We start from the raw sequence: 17,982 nt of genomic DNA, 5'->3' as shown, positions 1-17,982 counted from the left end.
TGACATAAAAAAACAAGTCCTATCACAGATAACTTCTATGTGACAACAGTTTTTAAAAAATAAACAAAAAATGGCTTAAAATTGCAGCTGGCCAACTATGTTGCATATGTGTGATTATACATAGAACACAGAAAACAGTAGAGCACACATTCATACCTCTCTATTTGTCTGCTCATCACTCAAAAGCTCAGTAAATGACTTTGGAGCATATTTGTCCACCCACAGCTGCTCATTTGTTGTTTGGCAGCATAAAGTAGTTTCATCCCTTGTACCTTCTGCGGTAGCTTGGCAAGCCTTCAAAAGTAAAAAGAAGCTAATAAGTTAGTCCAACAAAACTAAAACTTGAGCAAATTCTGTGACACTTGACAATTTCTTGGTTGAGAAATGTTACTTCCAAAAGCAGGAGTCTTAAAAATCAACAGAATATTCTTTCATATATATTTTCATCATTAAGATTTATGAGTGAGATACAACTTCAAAAAAACATGGCCAGAATATACCTGTTCAAACATATCTCTTTCAACCCTTTCAATGACAACATGAATTGACTCAGACAGAAGTCCTGCAAAAGTGATAGACTAGATCAATTATTAAATTTATGAAAACTGAAAATCATACAATATTCAGTTTTCATAACTCCACAGCAATAAAAAAATGTCCTCACTAAAGACATTCACCATTTCCATGTGAAGGATGTGATAGGAGATTACAAATAGATTACTTGATTTTTAAAAATTAAGTGAGACAATGAGATAAACTTTTTCGAGGTGACTAATTGTTTTTAAAAAATGGCAATAAAAAAATAAATAAAGGATGTGTATTAAATTATTACCTCAATTTTCAAAACTTAATTGATGTGCTCTCCTGGCCTCCTTACATGATGTAAGTTCCCTCTTGACCTCCTTACAGAATGCAAGTGCCCTTTCGGCCACCTTACATGATGGAAATGTCCTCTTGGCCTTTCGTTAAACTTAATTAACTTGTGATTATATTATATTATATTTACTATTTAACTTTTATCATTATTAGTTATTATTAAGTCTTATTTCAGAGAGGGAACATTGCATTTTGCCTCTTTTATTCTGCATTATAATCAATACTATTTGATGTTCCAGGCTACCTAACCTAACACCAAGTTTGTGTGTGAACCTGGAGAAGGTTGTAGGCAAACTGGAGGACATTGCTCCCAAGTATCTTAAAAGGAACCAAAGATTATGTTTTAGAATACATTTAAAATAAGCATCTCACGCTTATGTTTTGAATACATTTATAATAAGCATCTCAGGCTTGTAGGCTACTGAGATACAAACCATGGTGTAAGTGTGGATGATAAGCGTGTTTACAACTGGATATTTGATGCATATTGTGTCAGTAGTAGTGGGTTGATGTTGTAGGAAACATGATAAATTGCAAACTTAATAGCAGCATTACGATCACATCGCAACTAGGGATGCCTTGGGACAGATTGTGTTTCATCAGAGGATTCTTAAAGACTTGCCAAATTCACATAATGGATCAATAACATTACATATACATGATTAGAGTGCATATACGATAGCAAAGCATCCAGTTCTCTGTGCATAGGTAGAACATATGGATGTGAGATACGAACACTTCAAGTATATTAGCTGCACCTAAGGCAATTGATCCCCTACATCTCACTATTGAAGAACGGTTGCAAACATCTTCACTAAACCACTGGACAAAACATAAATTCAAGAATCTTCCTGGAGTGTAACAAAAGTGATGGTTAGGATCATAAAGTGGTATGACAGCTGCTGCACGGAGATGTAATACTGGCCAAGTTTTATGGCCTAACAAGTTTTAAGACTTTTACTAGCACCAAAAACTCTCCAATTTTTTAATAAAAACTGGCCAAGTACTCACCGAGATTTTGCCAGGTTTTAGTCTTATAACAGCACTTAAAGGCAAAAATGGCCCAAGTTAATTTCATTTCTCATTTATTCACTTTTATTTTATTGAGAGGGCAAAAATAGTCTTCCAAACCCTTGTACTCCAAACACTTGCAAACTGATTTCTATGGATTTGAGGCAGATTTGAGGTGGATTTGTGATGGTTTTTCAAGAAGATGACACCAATGATTTGGATAGGAAGGCTATGGAGGTGGGCAGTAGATTTAGTTTCACGTTGGATAACATTGATTTGAATTTGTAATCATTGCTAGTGCTGGGAGAAGCTAAAGGCAGAGCTACATCCAGGATGGAGGACAAGCCACAAACTGAGTTAGAAAAATTATGCGAGGACGCACAGTCATGCCCATTACAAACTTCTAGGACTAGACCCTCTATTTACCTCTCCCTTAGTTTTTACTAGATTTGGGAAGAGGATTTATGCAAATATAACATTTAATTATAAGTTATATTTGTATAAATACTGTCAAGATGCTTGAGATAGATTTCAGCTTCATAGGACTAAAAATACAAATTCTAAATTTTGGAGGTTTTCAAAAAATTGTAGGCTTAGCCAAATTTCAGGATTCAGCATGCCTTTAGCAGTGTTATCTCATACAACCTATCTAGGATTTGAGGTCAACTTGAAGCTAGAACATGGATTTTCTAATGATTCTAACTCATTTTCTCATAAATAACTTAGTTTCAGTTCTATATTCTAGAGTCCTAACAGACTCAGCTCAACCACTTGCTCACACACAAGGCAAGCATTACTTTCCAACACTAAAATTGTTCAAAATCACCCTTGGACTATTTTGCTATGATGTATATACTTCTAGTTTCATAGAGACTATTTGCTATGATGTATTTACTTTTAGTGTTATAGAAACTAACTTCAATGATGTATTTACTTCTAGTTTTATAGAAACCATTTACTGTTTTGCTTCTCGCCATCAACATTGTGCACGAGAATGTGGTTTTGTACCCACTTTGCATCGATATATATCTAAGCTCTACTTGTATCTTTTCCGTTCTCATTAATTAGCTCATTGGATGCATCTTCTTATTGAATTTTTTAAAAAAATATTAAACTTAGTTGTTTTTTAGGTTCTCGAGATTTTCCCCAAGTTTTTTTTTGAAAATTGGCCGAATTTTTTATGATTTGTTTTTGGGGACTCGGCGAGTTTTTGTCGAGTGCGAGTTTTCCATCAATGTGACAGCCTATATGATCCACACTAGAGTTGAGTAAAAAATTAGACTTTGGAGTTATTAATAAATTGAGTGAGAAATCCATCTCTGATATGCCCTCAAATTCAAAAACTCAAAGACTTGGTGAAATAACAAAAGTAAACTTTAAAGAGAAAGAGAACAATAAAAAGTGGTTTGTGATAGATTTTTCACGTATACCATCATCCTCATTGTAAATCATGTAATTGAAGAGTAGATGATCTATGGACTTTCTTTTTGTAATTTCTCTTTATCAATAAACAAATCTCACTTGTTGTGACTCAAACATACAATGTCATTTCTCTTTGAATTGTTTCTATTTTATGCGCCTTAGACATATTTGCCCTATCATTTATAACTAATCCAAGACATCCTACATTGATCCCCTAAGTAACAAAAGATGCTAAAGTTGAGTCCACAAAAAGTCTAAGTTTGAGCCTTATCTAGTGTTTTTCTTGGTGTTCCATGTGATTGTCCACCTCTCAAACTTCAGGAGTTGTCCACACCTACATATCCTCCTTAATGTTAAGTAACATGGATACCTCTTGTGTACATCATGAGAAATTGGTGTTTTAAATTGAACCATCTACAAGTCTCTCTCTTTGACAATTAAAACTTGACGTATGAGTTAGAGTCATTCAAGTGGGCACAATCATACTCAATCAAGATATTGGCGTATTCTGGACAAGTTTGTGTTCGCTTCTACTATTAAGCTAAATGAATGTTTGGACTTTCAATGGATAAAAAGAGCAAGTTAGAACTTAGAAAGGAGTTATCATATTTGATACAAAATTGTTCAACAATATAAGAATAAGTGGAAATTTTGCATTGTGGGGTGAATAATAGTCAATGTCCCATTCCCACTTGAACTGTCTTTAGAGCCAAGATGTTCCATTCTAAAATAATCTTGTCCACTTATTCTTATAGTGTTGAACAATTTTGTATCAAATATGATAACTCCTTTCTAAGTTCTAACTTGCTCTTTTTATCCATTGAAAGTCCAAACATTCATTTAGCTTAATAGTAGAAGCAAACACAAACTTGTCCACAATACGCCAATATCTTGATTGAGTATGATTGTGCAACTTGAATGACTCTACAACTCATACGTCAAGTTTTAATTATCAAAGAGAAAGACTCATAGATGGTTCAATTTAAGTCACCAATTTCTCATGATGTACACAAGAGGTAGGCCCCTTAAAGTCACATAGTTGCATGAATTACAATCCTCTTGACTGTTACAATTTATCAATCACTGAAGATTCCATCACAACATGGTTTACTCCCTCTAAATCAATATGATCGAGATCACTAAAGGTTGATTGAATCATATCCTCTATATGCTACCTCCCTTTTTAAGTTGCCTCAATTGTCAATCTCCCTCTGAATTTCAATCTTTCTCTTCCTGTAACAACATTCTTGGAAAAGATCAGGGTAAATAGTTTTGAAATACAATTACAAGATATTTATAATAGAATAATTAGAAATTTTACTCAAAAGAAAATTGATCTTATTGGGACAAATCCATTGGATTGGATTTATACAAGTCCCTCCTCGATATTATTAAATTCTTCCAATAATTAAATTTTGGTATGTATTTCTCTCGTAATTTATCACAATTCTTTAGGTCATTGGTTTCCTTAATGTTATTAACTAATTTATTCAATTTACAATGACTTCTTCTACCCACTCCTTAATTTGAATTAGGCTATGGTCTTAGTATGACTTGCAAATGGGTAAAATAACATTATCTTAGTGCAAGTGTTGGCTATCTTGATACTATGCAAGAGTCATGGGACAAGGAAAAAAACTCATATATTTTTTGGCTTACTCATAATAGAATACTTGTCCAACAAATAAATTCTAAAGATCATTAAATACCATCATGAGGTGTAGAAGAGAAAAGTATTGACACCAATTGAACACTTCGCAAGAACACTTTCATGCAAATGAGTTGAATCAAAAAAATCTCAACCCTTCCATGGCTGACATGTTTACAAATCACAAGTAATTATATTTCACAAGAATCTCAATTTTTAAATGATTAGTACGAGAGACAAATGAGTGATAGTGACAAACATCAATTACAATATTTATTAATATCCAATAAATGTCCTAACCAATTCTCTATCGATATACATTTAAATATAAAGAAATAGATACTTATCTCAATATTATCGTTGATGTGGTATATGAAGCCCCTCTGCAATTGTCGGTATTATGTCAAGTTTGATGGAGAGTTGCCCGATGCCTCTATATATATACACCCATATAAAATTATCTTAGCTTTCATATTTTAGTTGCCACTGAAGTCATGCTTTCCTTATCTTTTCCATCACGGATGTCTCCTATTAATTCATGCATGAGATTTGAGGGTTTCCTACTTGTCAATGCTTGCCATTCGATCCTTCTGTTGTATATGCCATGTGTTGGCTGACATGATGTTCATCTCATACATATGCATGTATATAAAGTCCTTCTTAAATTCTTATTTCCACCGCTGATGATCAAGAGATTTTTATTTGATGCACTCACAAAGAATTTTGTGGATACCATTCTCTACGTATTCTCTTTGCCTCCTAAATTGTAAATTGTCCTTGCTGACAGCCATGAAAAAAACTCCATTCAATTGATAGGATTTGAGGTTTTACAAGGCGTATACCACATTGCAAGACAACACAAGCACACAGTCTCACTTTCACTATAGCTTTATCATATTCACACACTTTTGTATTAGAAATATAAATATAGTTCCATGCATAAATGCACTCCCAAAATCAATCAATGAAGTTTTCAACACAACTTTTGTTGAATTTTTTAGCTTTATATGAAATTCAGTATACTAAACGATTATTCAATATTAAATATGGATGCAATATTTGTATGGAGACTTTTCTGTTTGTGTCTTAATGTATTTTGCAGGATATATTACACGTCATTTGCAAGACCACTCTGGGACCTGCACGTCTTTATCGAACATCTTCTTGGCGATTATTTGTTATATAAATTATCAAAGATTATATACTTCTGCGGTTACAGTATGGACATCAATCGTCTTCCTTACTTTATTATATTTAAAGACTCCTAAGTGTTTATGATGACAGCATATCAATAACAACAACCGTCTGCACCTGTTCATATATTTTATTGCATCGTGCGGCTATCTCTTGGTCTAGAATATTAAACGATGGCATATATTTGTAATCGTATTCTTGCATCAGTTTCATAAAAGCAGGGTCTAATATATGCGATATACTCTTCCTGGCAGAGTTATCGATATTCATATATGTAATCATAGCTTATTCTTTAGAAGACGGTAAGCAATACATATATTGTGAAGTATAGCTCTGATGTTAATATAGGTATTTTTGTAATCAGACAGCAGGTCTGAACTTTGTAATAATCACTTTTATTCAATAAAGGAACTACTTTGAAGGCTGGGTTGTTTCCCTCTGTTAAGAGGGTTTTTCCCAGGGTATATGCTTATGGTTTTCATATATGTTTTCTAGTCTATTTTCAACAACTTTTGTGTATCTTCTTTCCCTGGCAGTGATAATGAATTCCTTCTTGCAAATTCATACATGTTGTTGTTTAACGGACTCGCACAATGTTATCTTGCAAACATTAGAAGCTGCGTTATAAACTCAACATGCCTCCAAGCGATCACCAAAAGAGTCTGCCAAGTCTTTTATCAAACCTCTAGTCATGTTCACAACACATTATTATCATAGTCTTGTGCTAAAAGGATCGCTGAATATATTAAAGATTCCAAGAACAAAATTTCTAGGCCGGCACTAATCTCTATAATATTTGTTGTTGATGAAGCCGAGTGACCTCAACATTTGGAATGTATCATACTTCTATTATAGCTTCGACTAGAATTAATTCTACCTGTTGTGAATGTGATCACCACTCCTAGCTAAGAAGAAGCCTAATAACTATCTCCCCACAGATATTAATAATCCACACTAGCAAGACTAATGACAACCATTGGCTTCCTACCGCACCTTTGACATTCACCGTGCAGTATTTTCCATATATCAAATACACTTGTGTTTGGATTTTTTTGTGTTCACCAACAACAATTCAAATATACTGAACCTCTACGAAATGATGTTCATTCGTAGCCATGGCAGCACACTCCAAACCCACAAAGTAAAATTGATTCCCATGCAAATATTAAGGCAAGCACCTCCTTCAATGATTTTTTTTTCTAGAAGCTCCAATATTTTTTCCCTGTCTACTATAGACTATAAATTGTGTTTAATTTACATTTGCAAGTAAGGCTCTTTAAGTAACATGGATCGTTTTTGCAAATGTAATAATATTGCCATTGTTATAGATATATTTCAAATGCAGATTTGGATCTCATATAAGTATGAGAGGAGGATACATGTCTCCAAGATTTAAAGATCATTAATTAACATATTGATATAATAGTATAAATAACCATATATGTAACTCATCTTAAGCATATATGTAATATTAATATGCTAACTATGAACGTAATATATTATTATATAATAATATATAATATATATTATTGTATAATAATATATAATGTACAATATATGTAATATATATTATATTACATATATAATATATATTATATTACATATATATTATATATATAAGATATTTATCTTAAAGATAATTTACCATCAACAAGGTATCTCATGTTAAAATCAATCCAACAAAAGCTACAACCTCAACACTTACTGATCCCGAGAACCCACTTAATCCCTTGATAAGATTTTATCGAAGTGTTGCTATACAAGAGTTTCAATATATTCCATACTTCTGTCTATTATATCAACATTCAAGGATTTCCAACATACTTATGTTGACCTTGTGTATGTTGGAGTTTCAGACTTGAGAGATTTAGATCTCCTTTCTCAGTTCTTTGGCATTCTCAAGCCCTGAAGCCTGAAAGTCTGTTCAATCCCAGATTCCTTTGTATCCACCAAACCTTGAGCCCTCAACCATCCCATCCCTTGGTACCTATTCGTTAGGAGGTTTTTTTCCATCAAACGCCATGAGTCCAAAACTTTGTTAATAGCTCCAAAAAGTTACTAAGTCTTGTAAGTTCAGGCTTTCAACCTTCCCTTAAATGGGTACCTTTTTCCATCAACCACTGAAGTTTGAAACTCCAACTTGTGTACCTTTAAGAGCATCAATGAATGAAAGAAATGCCATCAACTTCATGATGTTGCAAAGTTCAGCAGTCTATGAACCTTCCAAAAGTGCAACAATGGGAAAGAATGAGTTCAAGTGCTGGCAAATTCAGTAATTTACAAACTAGCCAAAAGGCCAAGTTGGTTCTTAAGTTTTCAAAAAGTGTGAAAGTCTAATATGGTTCACTATGTCAACAAGTGTGAAAGATTGAAGAATGAAACCTAACAACTTGCAACACTTTGATGTCGGTGAGTTCATGAACTTATTGAGAGTATACCGTCAGTTGTTATTCATTTCACCAAAATCCTGATAAAATTTTCCAAGGTGCTGACTAGTTTGAATTCCTTCAAAGGTACCTATATAAGTGTTTTGTTTGCATGTGTCTGATGTTTAAAGTGGTTTCTAACATCACTAAATAACTGACACACAAAGGGAGCTCAACAAATTTTGAACACCGTGATTTTGATGAGTACGAGATAATTTCCACAACAAGTCAAATTGTGATATTGCTATCAGGATTAAACTGTGTGATTTTGAGTCAAACTCATTGACCTATGTTTCATGAGTAGTGATTCAACATGAATCCATCTCTCATGAGAATAAATGGAACACTTAGCACTCATTGGATCTAGGTGATGCTCACAGGGGTGAAGCACCGGGACTTCCTGGGAGGTCACCCATCCCAGTACTACTCCAACTTGAGTACGCTTAACTACAGAGTTTTCTCCATGGTTAAACCCAAAGCTTGCAACCCCATTTGCAAAACCTTTACCAAGTATTGTGCCTTATGAACCATTCATTAGAAAGCCCCTTTAGCTCATCAATTGATGAGTAGGAGATAATTTCCACAGCAAGTCAAATTGTGATATTGCTATCAGGATTGAATTATGTGATTTTGAGTCAAACTCGCTGACCTATGTTTTATGAGTAGTGATTCAACATGAATCCATCTCTCATGAGAATAAATGGAACACTTAGCACTCATTGGATCTAGGTGATGCTCATAGGGGTGAAACACTAGGACTTCCTCGGAGGTCACCCATCCCAATACTACTCCAGCCTGAGCGCGCTTAACTACAAAGTTTCCTCCATGGTTAAACCCAAAGCTTGCAACCCCATTTGCAAAATCTTCACCAAGTGTTGTGTCTTATGAACCATTCATTAGAAAGCCCCTTAAGCTCATCAATTGATGAGTAGGAGATAATTTCCACAGCAAGTCAAATTGTACTATTGCTATCAGGATTAAACTGTGTGATTTTGAGTCAAACTCATTGACCTATGTTTCATGAGTAGTAATTCAACATGAATCCATCTCTCACAAGAATAAATGAAAATTATCTCCTACTCATCAATTGATGAGGCTTTCTAATGAATGGTTCATAAGGCACAACACTTGGTGAAGGTTTTGCAAACGGGGTTGCAAGCTTTGGGTTTAACCATAGAGGAAACTCCGTAGTTAAGCGCGCTCAGGCTGGAGTAGTACTGGGATGGGTGACCTCCCGAAAAGTCCCCGTGCTTCACCCCTGTGAGCATCACCTAGATCCAATGAGTGCTAAGTGTTCCATTTATTCTCATGAGAGATGGATTCATGTTGAATCACTACTCATGAAACATAGGTCAATGAGTTTGACTCAAAATCACAGTTTAATCCTGATAGCAATATCACACCATGATTTTGTCTAGTGCATCCAAACTATAAAAGTCACCCATCATGAAATGTGACAATTTCTTATGATTGAAGTCTTCACACTTTCAATCAATATGACTGAATTTTCGTTTTATCAAATTTGACTCTGACTCTAATCAGTATCAATATGAATTTTCTCTGCACTTAAACACTTAGTGCAATGACTCAGAAAATGATATATCAAAATAATCAGTAATGGTTGAGACTCAACGTATGTCTCTCTGAATATCACACATACTCGGATACAATCATTTTGATGTCTTCAAAATAAAAAGCGATAACCTAAGCTACTCTCAGATTACTCCAATATATAAAGAAAAGAATATTGATGCAAGACTTAGGAAGGGAAAACACCAACCTGCCACCATTATTAGCATATACGAAATACAATAATAATATGAACAGATCGGGAAAGGCCCCTACAATTCTATTGGCGATGGTTGGTTGGACCCCTGCTCTTATAAGGGGTGGTAAGTTGGGAGGAATAAGAGTAAGTGTTTGGTTGGGTTGCCACATAAAGGCATGTGTAACTGAAGCCATAAAGAGAAGTAACACTGAAGGAATGAAGACTAACAATGAAACATGGCCATTGAGACATGAAGGGATTAAGAGATCACAAGGTGCCAACATAAAAGTGCTGCCATCAATCTAACAATGCCAAGTCACCATAAAGATCCCAGCGACAATAAAAATAAGATCAATAATGATGATAGTAAAAGCCTGCAAACAATAGGAAAGAAAGAAACGCCATGAACAGGAGCCATATCAAATCCTGTCAACACAACTGACAACTGCTATGAACATAGGATGATAGAAGACAACAGAACTTGACAAAAGGCATAGAAATCACAGTTATACTGACCTCTATCACAGCTATAAATTTCAACAAAAAGTAGCCATTCAAGAGGAATTCATAATAAATTTGGTGTTTTATTGTCCAGATGCTTCAGCTACCTGTGGCTGCATCAAATGCTCCTGCTAAATCAGTTCTCTAGCATGTTTTCTCTCAATACTGATTTAGAAGATGGGGAGGAGCAAAAGCCCTTGAACATAGAGGGGTAAGGCCCGGCTTCCACCCCTATCATGTGTTTGGATTTGAATTCAGCATAGATCAAGTAGTATTATTGGTAGTGTGTCAAATAGTCTCCATGTTCATCATTTCAGGAGATGGTTGGAACTTGGCATAGGTGGAGTTAAGGAATGAGGTTGTTAGATGTAGAGATATCCTAGTGCTACACATCTAACAAAGGAGCCCCTTTTTTTGGATCTTTAAAGATTAATACTAAAGCTACCACATTATATAGCATTTATTTGACAATTCTCGACACATATCCTGATAGTTGAAAAAGCAGGTCGACACATGAAGTTTTTAATCAACCTATTAAGCTTTGGCGAACTTCGCTGACTCTTACGTAGCAAGTTTAAATTCATCAAAAAAAGAAATCATAATTGCAAATCAGGTGACTTGGGTGCCATGAAAATATTTTGGGACCAGCTTTATCCAGAAATTCCTTATATACAATAACAAATGAAAACACAAAACTAAAGAGCTAATTCTACATTATAAAATTTATAAAAGAAAATAAAAAACAAACGCACGAAGAAAACAGCATAACGAACGTATCAAGATAAGTTAAATGGAACCTATATGAGACATGGAGACGACATAAAGTTACACAAAATACCATTTCCAACTTGCTGCGTCATACATGGCACATCCAAATGGACAAGCACAGCAACACAACTGGAGTGATGTTACAGATAATAATAAAATGTCTGCACAAACTGAATTGGAAACGGAAAGCTTGCTTTGCTACCGAGCGTAAATTCGTCAATTACCGTTAAGGAAGCGTTTTCAAACCATCACTTTAGCTCCTCGCAAAATCTAATGTAAAGTAATCCTACTGTTTCAATCATTTTCAATCTTCAAATACTGTAGTACCATTTTGATTTTCTGTTTACCTAGTCAGATGTAATAACACCATTTTTTTAAGGCACTCTTCTTGTAAATAAACCCTGTAGCATATTCTGTGATAGTTGCTCACTTGTTTTTTTGAGGATCTGAATACCCTCAATCTAGGGTATGTTGAGCATGCCAAAAAAGAAATGAAATGAGTAATTTCTTGTCTATTCGACGGTATACTCACCTCCAGCATTTGCATTTCTACTGGTGGTAATAGAAGGCAAAGGACTGAGTTTCGCATAAACACGCTCGCCAGACGGACCCGTTATGGAAAAGCAATCGCCTTGTATGTCTCCTGCCATTCTGCGAGGAACCTCAAATTCATCTTTCTCGATCTCATTTTCCTTTGGTGGAGGTTGTAGCCATTCCTCGTCTACAAAGGGCGGCTCCTCCATTCCGTGAGGAACCTCAAAATCGTCTTTCTCGATCTCATTTACTTTTGGTGGAGGTTGAAGCCAATCCTCATCATCCAAGGATGGCCCCTCCATTCTTCTGCGCTTCTCACTATCATTGAGGACGAAAACGTCGTCGTCGTCTTCTTCTCCTTCTCCAGGATATGGCCTCTTACGACCCCCAGTTTGTTCAACTGAAGGCCTGAAGGTGGAATTTGCTGCAACACAAAAACGTTTGGCTTAATAAAATGCATTTACATGTGTGTCTATATCTGTATGGGTTTCTGTGTATAATTACATGTATCTGGATGAATATCATCTTCTTCGTCTGGCATGAACAGGTCTTCATCTTGCTGGTGATACAGCCATTCTAGCTCGTCTGCATCGGGAATTTCCATCTCCATTGACATGTTGATGCTCTGCCTCCCGTTTTCCAGTGTATTGCGGGAAAATAGAATTGCTACGGTATATGGTTCTGGGTTACAGCACAATGGCGGGAAAAAATCAATCCTCTAGTGCCTTTCTTTAATAAATAAATAGTAGACTTAAACAAAATAATCTAAGATAGATATATTGTTTAGATTTTAACATGTAAAAGGCTGAACATAGTCTATAGGACACCTTTCTCGCTATTTTGTAATTGATATTTTATGTTTACTTTGGAATAATTTAAGATAGATAGATTGTTGAGATTTTAACATCTACAAGGTTGAACATAGTCTATAGGACACCTTTCCCACTACACCAATTATGTTACTTCAGTTTGTTTTTTTGTGTAGGATGATCATAAGTCCATCAAATTTCTCAATGTTATGCTTGTTGAATAAGTTGTAGCAGTAGTTGTCAAATTGAATATTTGGGAATTTGACCTCGTTGTTTTGGTATGCCTCACATTCCAAAATGAAGTGTTGTTCGGTTTCCACCTTCCCAAAATTGCAAAACAAGCAGATTATCTCTTCCTAGAGCTCTTTTGCTCTCTTCCACCACCCGGTCTCACATCGAAGTTGATGAGAGTTGGTCCTTGGTTGTGCAATAATAAGGCCCTGTTTGGTTGCAGGTATCAAGCGGGAATAAGAAGATCTAAATACCCGCATTTGCCATTTGTTTGCAAAATACAAATTTGGAATTAGAATTCGTCTATCCTAATTTGACCCCGAAATGAGCATAGCGGAATTCATAAAAAAAGATGGAATAAGAATAACAGTTTTTTAATAAGCCCAATTTGATGGGTTGTCGAGTCTATGACTTTGTCGTTTGATTGTATTTTGCCACTCAAATACATTTTTGGACTATTTTTTCCATTCCTCATAAGATATAAACTAGGTCAACATTATTTAGCATTTAATATGTATTTTTATTAAATAACAAAAAAGACTAATATCATATTTAATATCTTTTCTAAACTTTTATAAAAAAATTTGGTACAAATAAATCATGTGTTTAGTCTTATAATTAAAACTATGTTGAAAGATCATTTAAATATCATAGTAATGATCTCGACTTATTTGTATTTTAAATTTTCTTTAATATATTTTAAAATAAAATGATTTTAGTTTTAATCTTATACTCATTAAAATAATTTGATTTAATTTAGAATTAATTGTATAATATATAATATAATATGTCATTTGAATTTCGATGAACTTCAAAGGTTGTGGTATTCTTTCACTTATAAAGTCAATTTTTTAAAATAAATAAAAGCTAATTAACATAATTTGGCTTTTTTTAAAATTAATTAAAAATGAGTTTTTTATAAATAAAAAAATCTTGTTCGTTTAAAATATTACCAAACTAAAAAATAAATTAATTATTAAAATTTTAAAACAAAACTTTTCCAAATCCTATTTCAATTGTTGTAACCAAACATGGAATATGTATATTTTGACTCCTCTTCCAAGTCAACCAAACAAGTCCAAATGATATTCTAGAACTTATTTTAAGAATGCATGTATACTAGAAGAGAGCTTATTCCAACATAGATTAATGCCACATTCGGCAATTTTTGTAGCTAAAAAATAAAACTTATTCCAAATCTTACTTTAATTGTTGTAACCAAACATAGAATATGCATATTTCGACTCCTCTTCCAGGTCAACCGAACAAGTCCAAATGATATTCCAAAACTTATTTTAAGAATGCACGAATATTAGAAGAGAGCTTATTCTAGCATAGATGAATGTCGCATTCAGCAATTCTTGCAGCCAAATGGGCCCTAAGAGTCATAGCTCTTCGAGGTATGTTGGCCTTTATATACTTCTTTTGGCATTGATCACATGTGGGGTTGAACTCGTTGATGTAGTAAGTCTTTTACCTATCAAGCCCCTTTCCCCAATTTCTCTTAAGAATTTTCCCCATAACAAATACTTTTATTTCTTTATTGTTGGTAGGACACATGTTGAAATGGATATCCATTTGCTCATTCACTTGATGTTTTGTTGCATCCAAGTTTTTTTTTTTATGTTTACATAAAATATCATCGAATACCAATTTAGGTCATCTACTTGTATCCATCATTTCATTTTTTTAAGATAGCTAATGAGGTGGGAATCCCTTCAAATCTCATAATTGTTGTTCATAGGATGTATGAAGAAGTAAGAGTTAAAATCAAAACTTCATAAGGCATTTCAAATTGTTTTAGGAGTGATATTGATGTCAACCAGGGTTGCTCGCTTTTACCAACTTTGTTTGGCATATACACTGACAAACTTGAAGAATGGTTAGACATGCAAAATGTTGAGGGTATCTAATTAGGTGAGTTTGTGATAAGGTTGCTTATGTATGGACGATCTTATTTTGGTCATCAAATATGCCTACAGTTTGCAAGAATGTTTACTTTCTCTTGAGCGCTCCTGCAAAATGGTCGGGATGCAGGTTAATATTAGTAAGACTAAAGTTATGATCTTTTCTAAAAGAAAAAAACAACATCAACATAAATTCTATTTTGAGGGCACCATTCTTGAGGAGGTAGCAGAGTATAAATACATCGAGGTTGACTTCCACAAAAATCTAAGTTGGGAAGGTTGTAGAAAGAAAAGGGTTTTGGGAGGATGGAAGGCACTTTATGATATGCAAAATAGGTGTCGTGATGTTGAGGTTTGGGATCAAATTCTTGGCATTTATTTGTTGTTGTGCAATACCCAAAAAAGAGGATAAAATTATTATAATTAATTTGTTATTTATTTTTATTTATTTTCATCTTTTTTATATTATTTACATTTATGTTTTTATTTGCATAGATTTAATACATGTCGTATAATTCATTTAAATTTTTAATTTTCTCGTACATTTAATTCTTAGAATAAGGTTTTTTTTTTCTTGATTTATTTTATATGTGACATAAGGTTGACATTTAAGTTTTTTAATTTCTACATTTTCCACTTGCAATTGACATTTTAATCTAAAAAGATGAACAACGAAGGGAAAATAAAGTGCAATCAAATAGAAATAAAAGTATAAATGTAAATAATAAAGGATTGAAATAACAATATAAAGTTAGCTTCCAAGAGAGAACTACAACTACTAGAGAAACAAAATAGTATTAGGAGAATGAAAGAGAAAAATTTACAAAATGCAATAGAATTAAATAAGATTATTGATGAGGTGACAAATACAACTAATGGGAAGAGATTGTCACAATAGTCCAAAAAGGCAAGTACAACTCTCATGGAAGAGGTTGACACTTTGCAGTGACTTACACTAGGTATTCAATTTGTTGGTAATAAGTAAGCTTGATTGGAAGTGTGAGAAAAACCTAGGAATATGAAAATAATTAACTAATTAGGAAATAAAAATATACACTAAAAAGGCCACCTTCCCAACTCTCAAAGCACAACTTACATGGGTGAAAAGATGATGCACTGTTTAGAATCCATAGGTAGAAACTTATGTAAAACATAATCGAGATGCTCAAATGTCTCTTCTAAAAACAAACATACAACTTCCAAATATTGTGTCACTATGTCCACATTCTTATCAAAGTGCAAGGAATGTTCGTGCAGAGAATGAAGAAGAGGCCTCAAATTACTCTCTCACAACAAGTGAAGGATAATAATCTTCATCAAAGAGAAGATCTATGAAATGTTGAGAATCTATAATATGAAGAGGGGGGTGGTGAATCAATATTCCCTTAAAAAAATTCAAACCTTTAAACTATTGTCCATATAACATAATTAGAATTGCAAAAATTAGGTAAAATATAACCAAATAACACAACAATATCACATAATATTGAGATTTTTATCATGGGAACCTGAGATGAGAAATATTACAGAGAGGGTTAACTCTCAATTATTAAGAAACCAATTATAGTATACATAGGTGGCTCATTGTTACGTGGTTTACTACCTAGAAATACATAACTAACTATTGGGTAAAAGCACAATCAGTTGTCACACCTTTATAAAGGAAAAGATTAACAACAGTAAAACTAATAAACTTCAATGACAAAAAAGTGATATTTTGGTTAGGAATTTGAAGATGATATAAATTGATGAAATATGTAAAATAACATGAAGATTATAAGTATAATATTTTTAAAAAAATTGAATAATAATTGACATGTATTTTTAAGAAATTAAGATGATTTCTTTATTGCTGAAAAATGTTCAAACCGGGGTTTTAACTTCCTGCCAAAAATGTATATGCAAAAAATAATTTTTTTTGTCTAAACTCAAAATATATGCTAGAAGACATGTATAGCTATAACTAGTGTAAGAAAAAAAAAATCAATTTCAATCTATCTTTTGTGAGTTATAGCTTTTCAAAGTCAAAACTTTTTAGAAAATGATAGTTTCCATCTCCACCATCGTCCCCCTATCAAATCTATACCAAACCAAAAACTAATTATATATTTTTTAAGAGGACTCTCAACTTTGAAAAGCTATAACTAGTGTAAGAAAAAAAAAAGATTCAATTTCAATCTATCTTTTGTGAGTTATAGCTTTTCAAAGTCAAATTTTTTCAGAAAATGATAGTTTCCATCTCCACCATCGTCCCCCTATCAAATCTATACCAAACCAAAAACTAATTATATATTTTTTAAGAGGACTCTCTCCTCTAATGGAGCATCTAAATTTTATATTTTGGATATAATTTAGTATTTTTTCTTTTATTTTTGAATCTACCTTTTTTTGAAAACTTAATATACCTACTTTCATTATTTAATAAATAAAAAATTATTTTTCTAATCCAGATTCTATAAAAATTATAAGCTTAGATTCCTCATTGAGAGATTTACAAAATGGTATTTTTGGTTTTTCATGTTATTCATTTTTAATAGACAAAATGGGCCTTAAAGTGCAAAATTCTATTAAAACATATATTTAGGTGATGTGATTGTCAAATGGCAAGCCACATCAAGTATTCCTCGATTGAGTAACACTCGATCGAGTGAATATAAGGGTCAACCCATTCCATATGCTCGTGTGGGTGCTACCACCTCATATAAAGGAGGCATCCAAATAGTCATTTTTAAATCAAATTATTCAAGTAATTCACTCCTAATGATTGGTTGGCTACATAATTGGTTCTTTGGGATGAGGTAATGGAAAATCAATTTTTTTATTGAGAAGCATTAAAGTAATTTATTTGACTACTTCAAGCGTAATGGGAAGTCAAAGAAAAAGAGGA

The 17,982-nt window shown here is 33.4% G+C and overlaps 1 protein-coding gene across 2 annotated transcripts in view; it reads right to left on the bottom strand.

Moving 5' to 3' along the window:
* The window catches only part of CTF18 (P-loop containing nucleoside triphosphate hydrolases superfamily protein), a 175,254-nt gene extending 162,379 nt beyond the window's left edge, over nucleotides 1-12,875 (bottom strand). Inside the window, exons 1-4 of one of the 2 annotated variants that reach the window (XM_089798073.1) lie at nucleotides 12,653-12,875; nucleotides 12,147-12,572; nucleotides 501-562; nucleotides 157-294 (exon numbers count right to left, since the gene is read on the bottom strand). In XM_089798073.1, the coding sequence (XP_089654199.1) occupies nucleotides 157-294; nucleotides 501-562; nucleotides 12,147-12,572; nucleotides 12,653-12,764 (738 nt within the window). In that variant the 5' untranslated portion in view covers nucleotides 12,765-12,875. Of the gene's footprint in view, nucleotides 1-156; nucleotides 295-500; nucleotides 563-832; nucleotides 926-12,146; nucleotides 12,573-12,652 lie in introns of those variants that run through there. The other variant, XM_089798074.1, reaches the window with a different exon arrangement.
* Nucleotides 12,876-17,982: the final 5,107 nt, after the last annotated feature.

This window comes from Cupressus sempervirens, chromosome 8 (genome assembly GCF_028749045.1).
Source record: "Cupressus sempervirens isolate cs-2001-9-10 chromosome 8, ASM2874904v1, whole genome shotgun sequence".
Taxonomy (NCBI): Eukaryota; Viridiplantae; Streptophyta; class Pinopsida; order Cupressales; family Cupressaceae; genus Cupressus; species Cupressus sempervirens.
The sequence above is the reverse complement of the archived record's forward strand: the minus strand, read 5'-3'. Positions and strand labels throughout refer to the sequence as shown.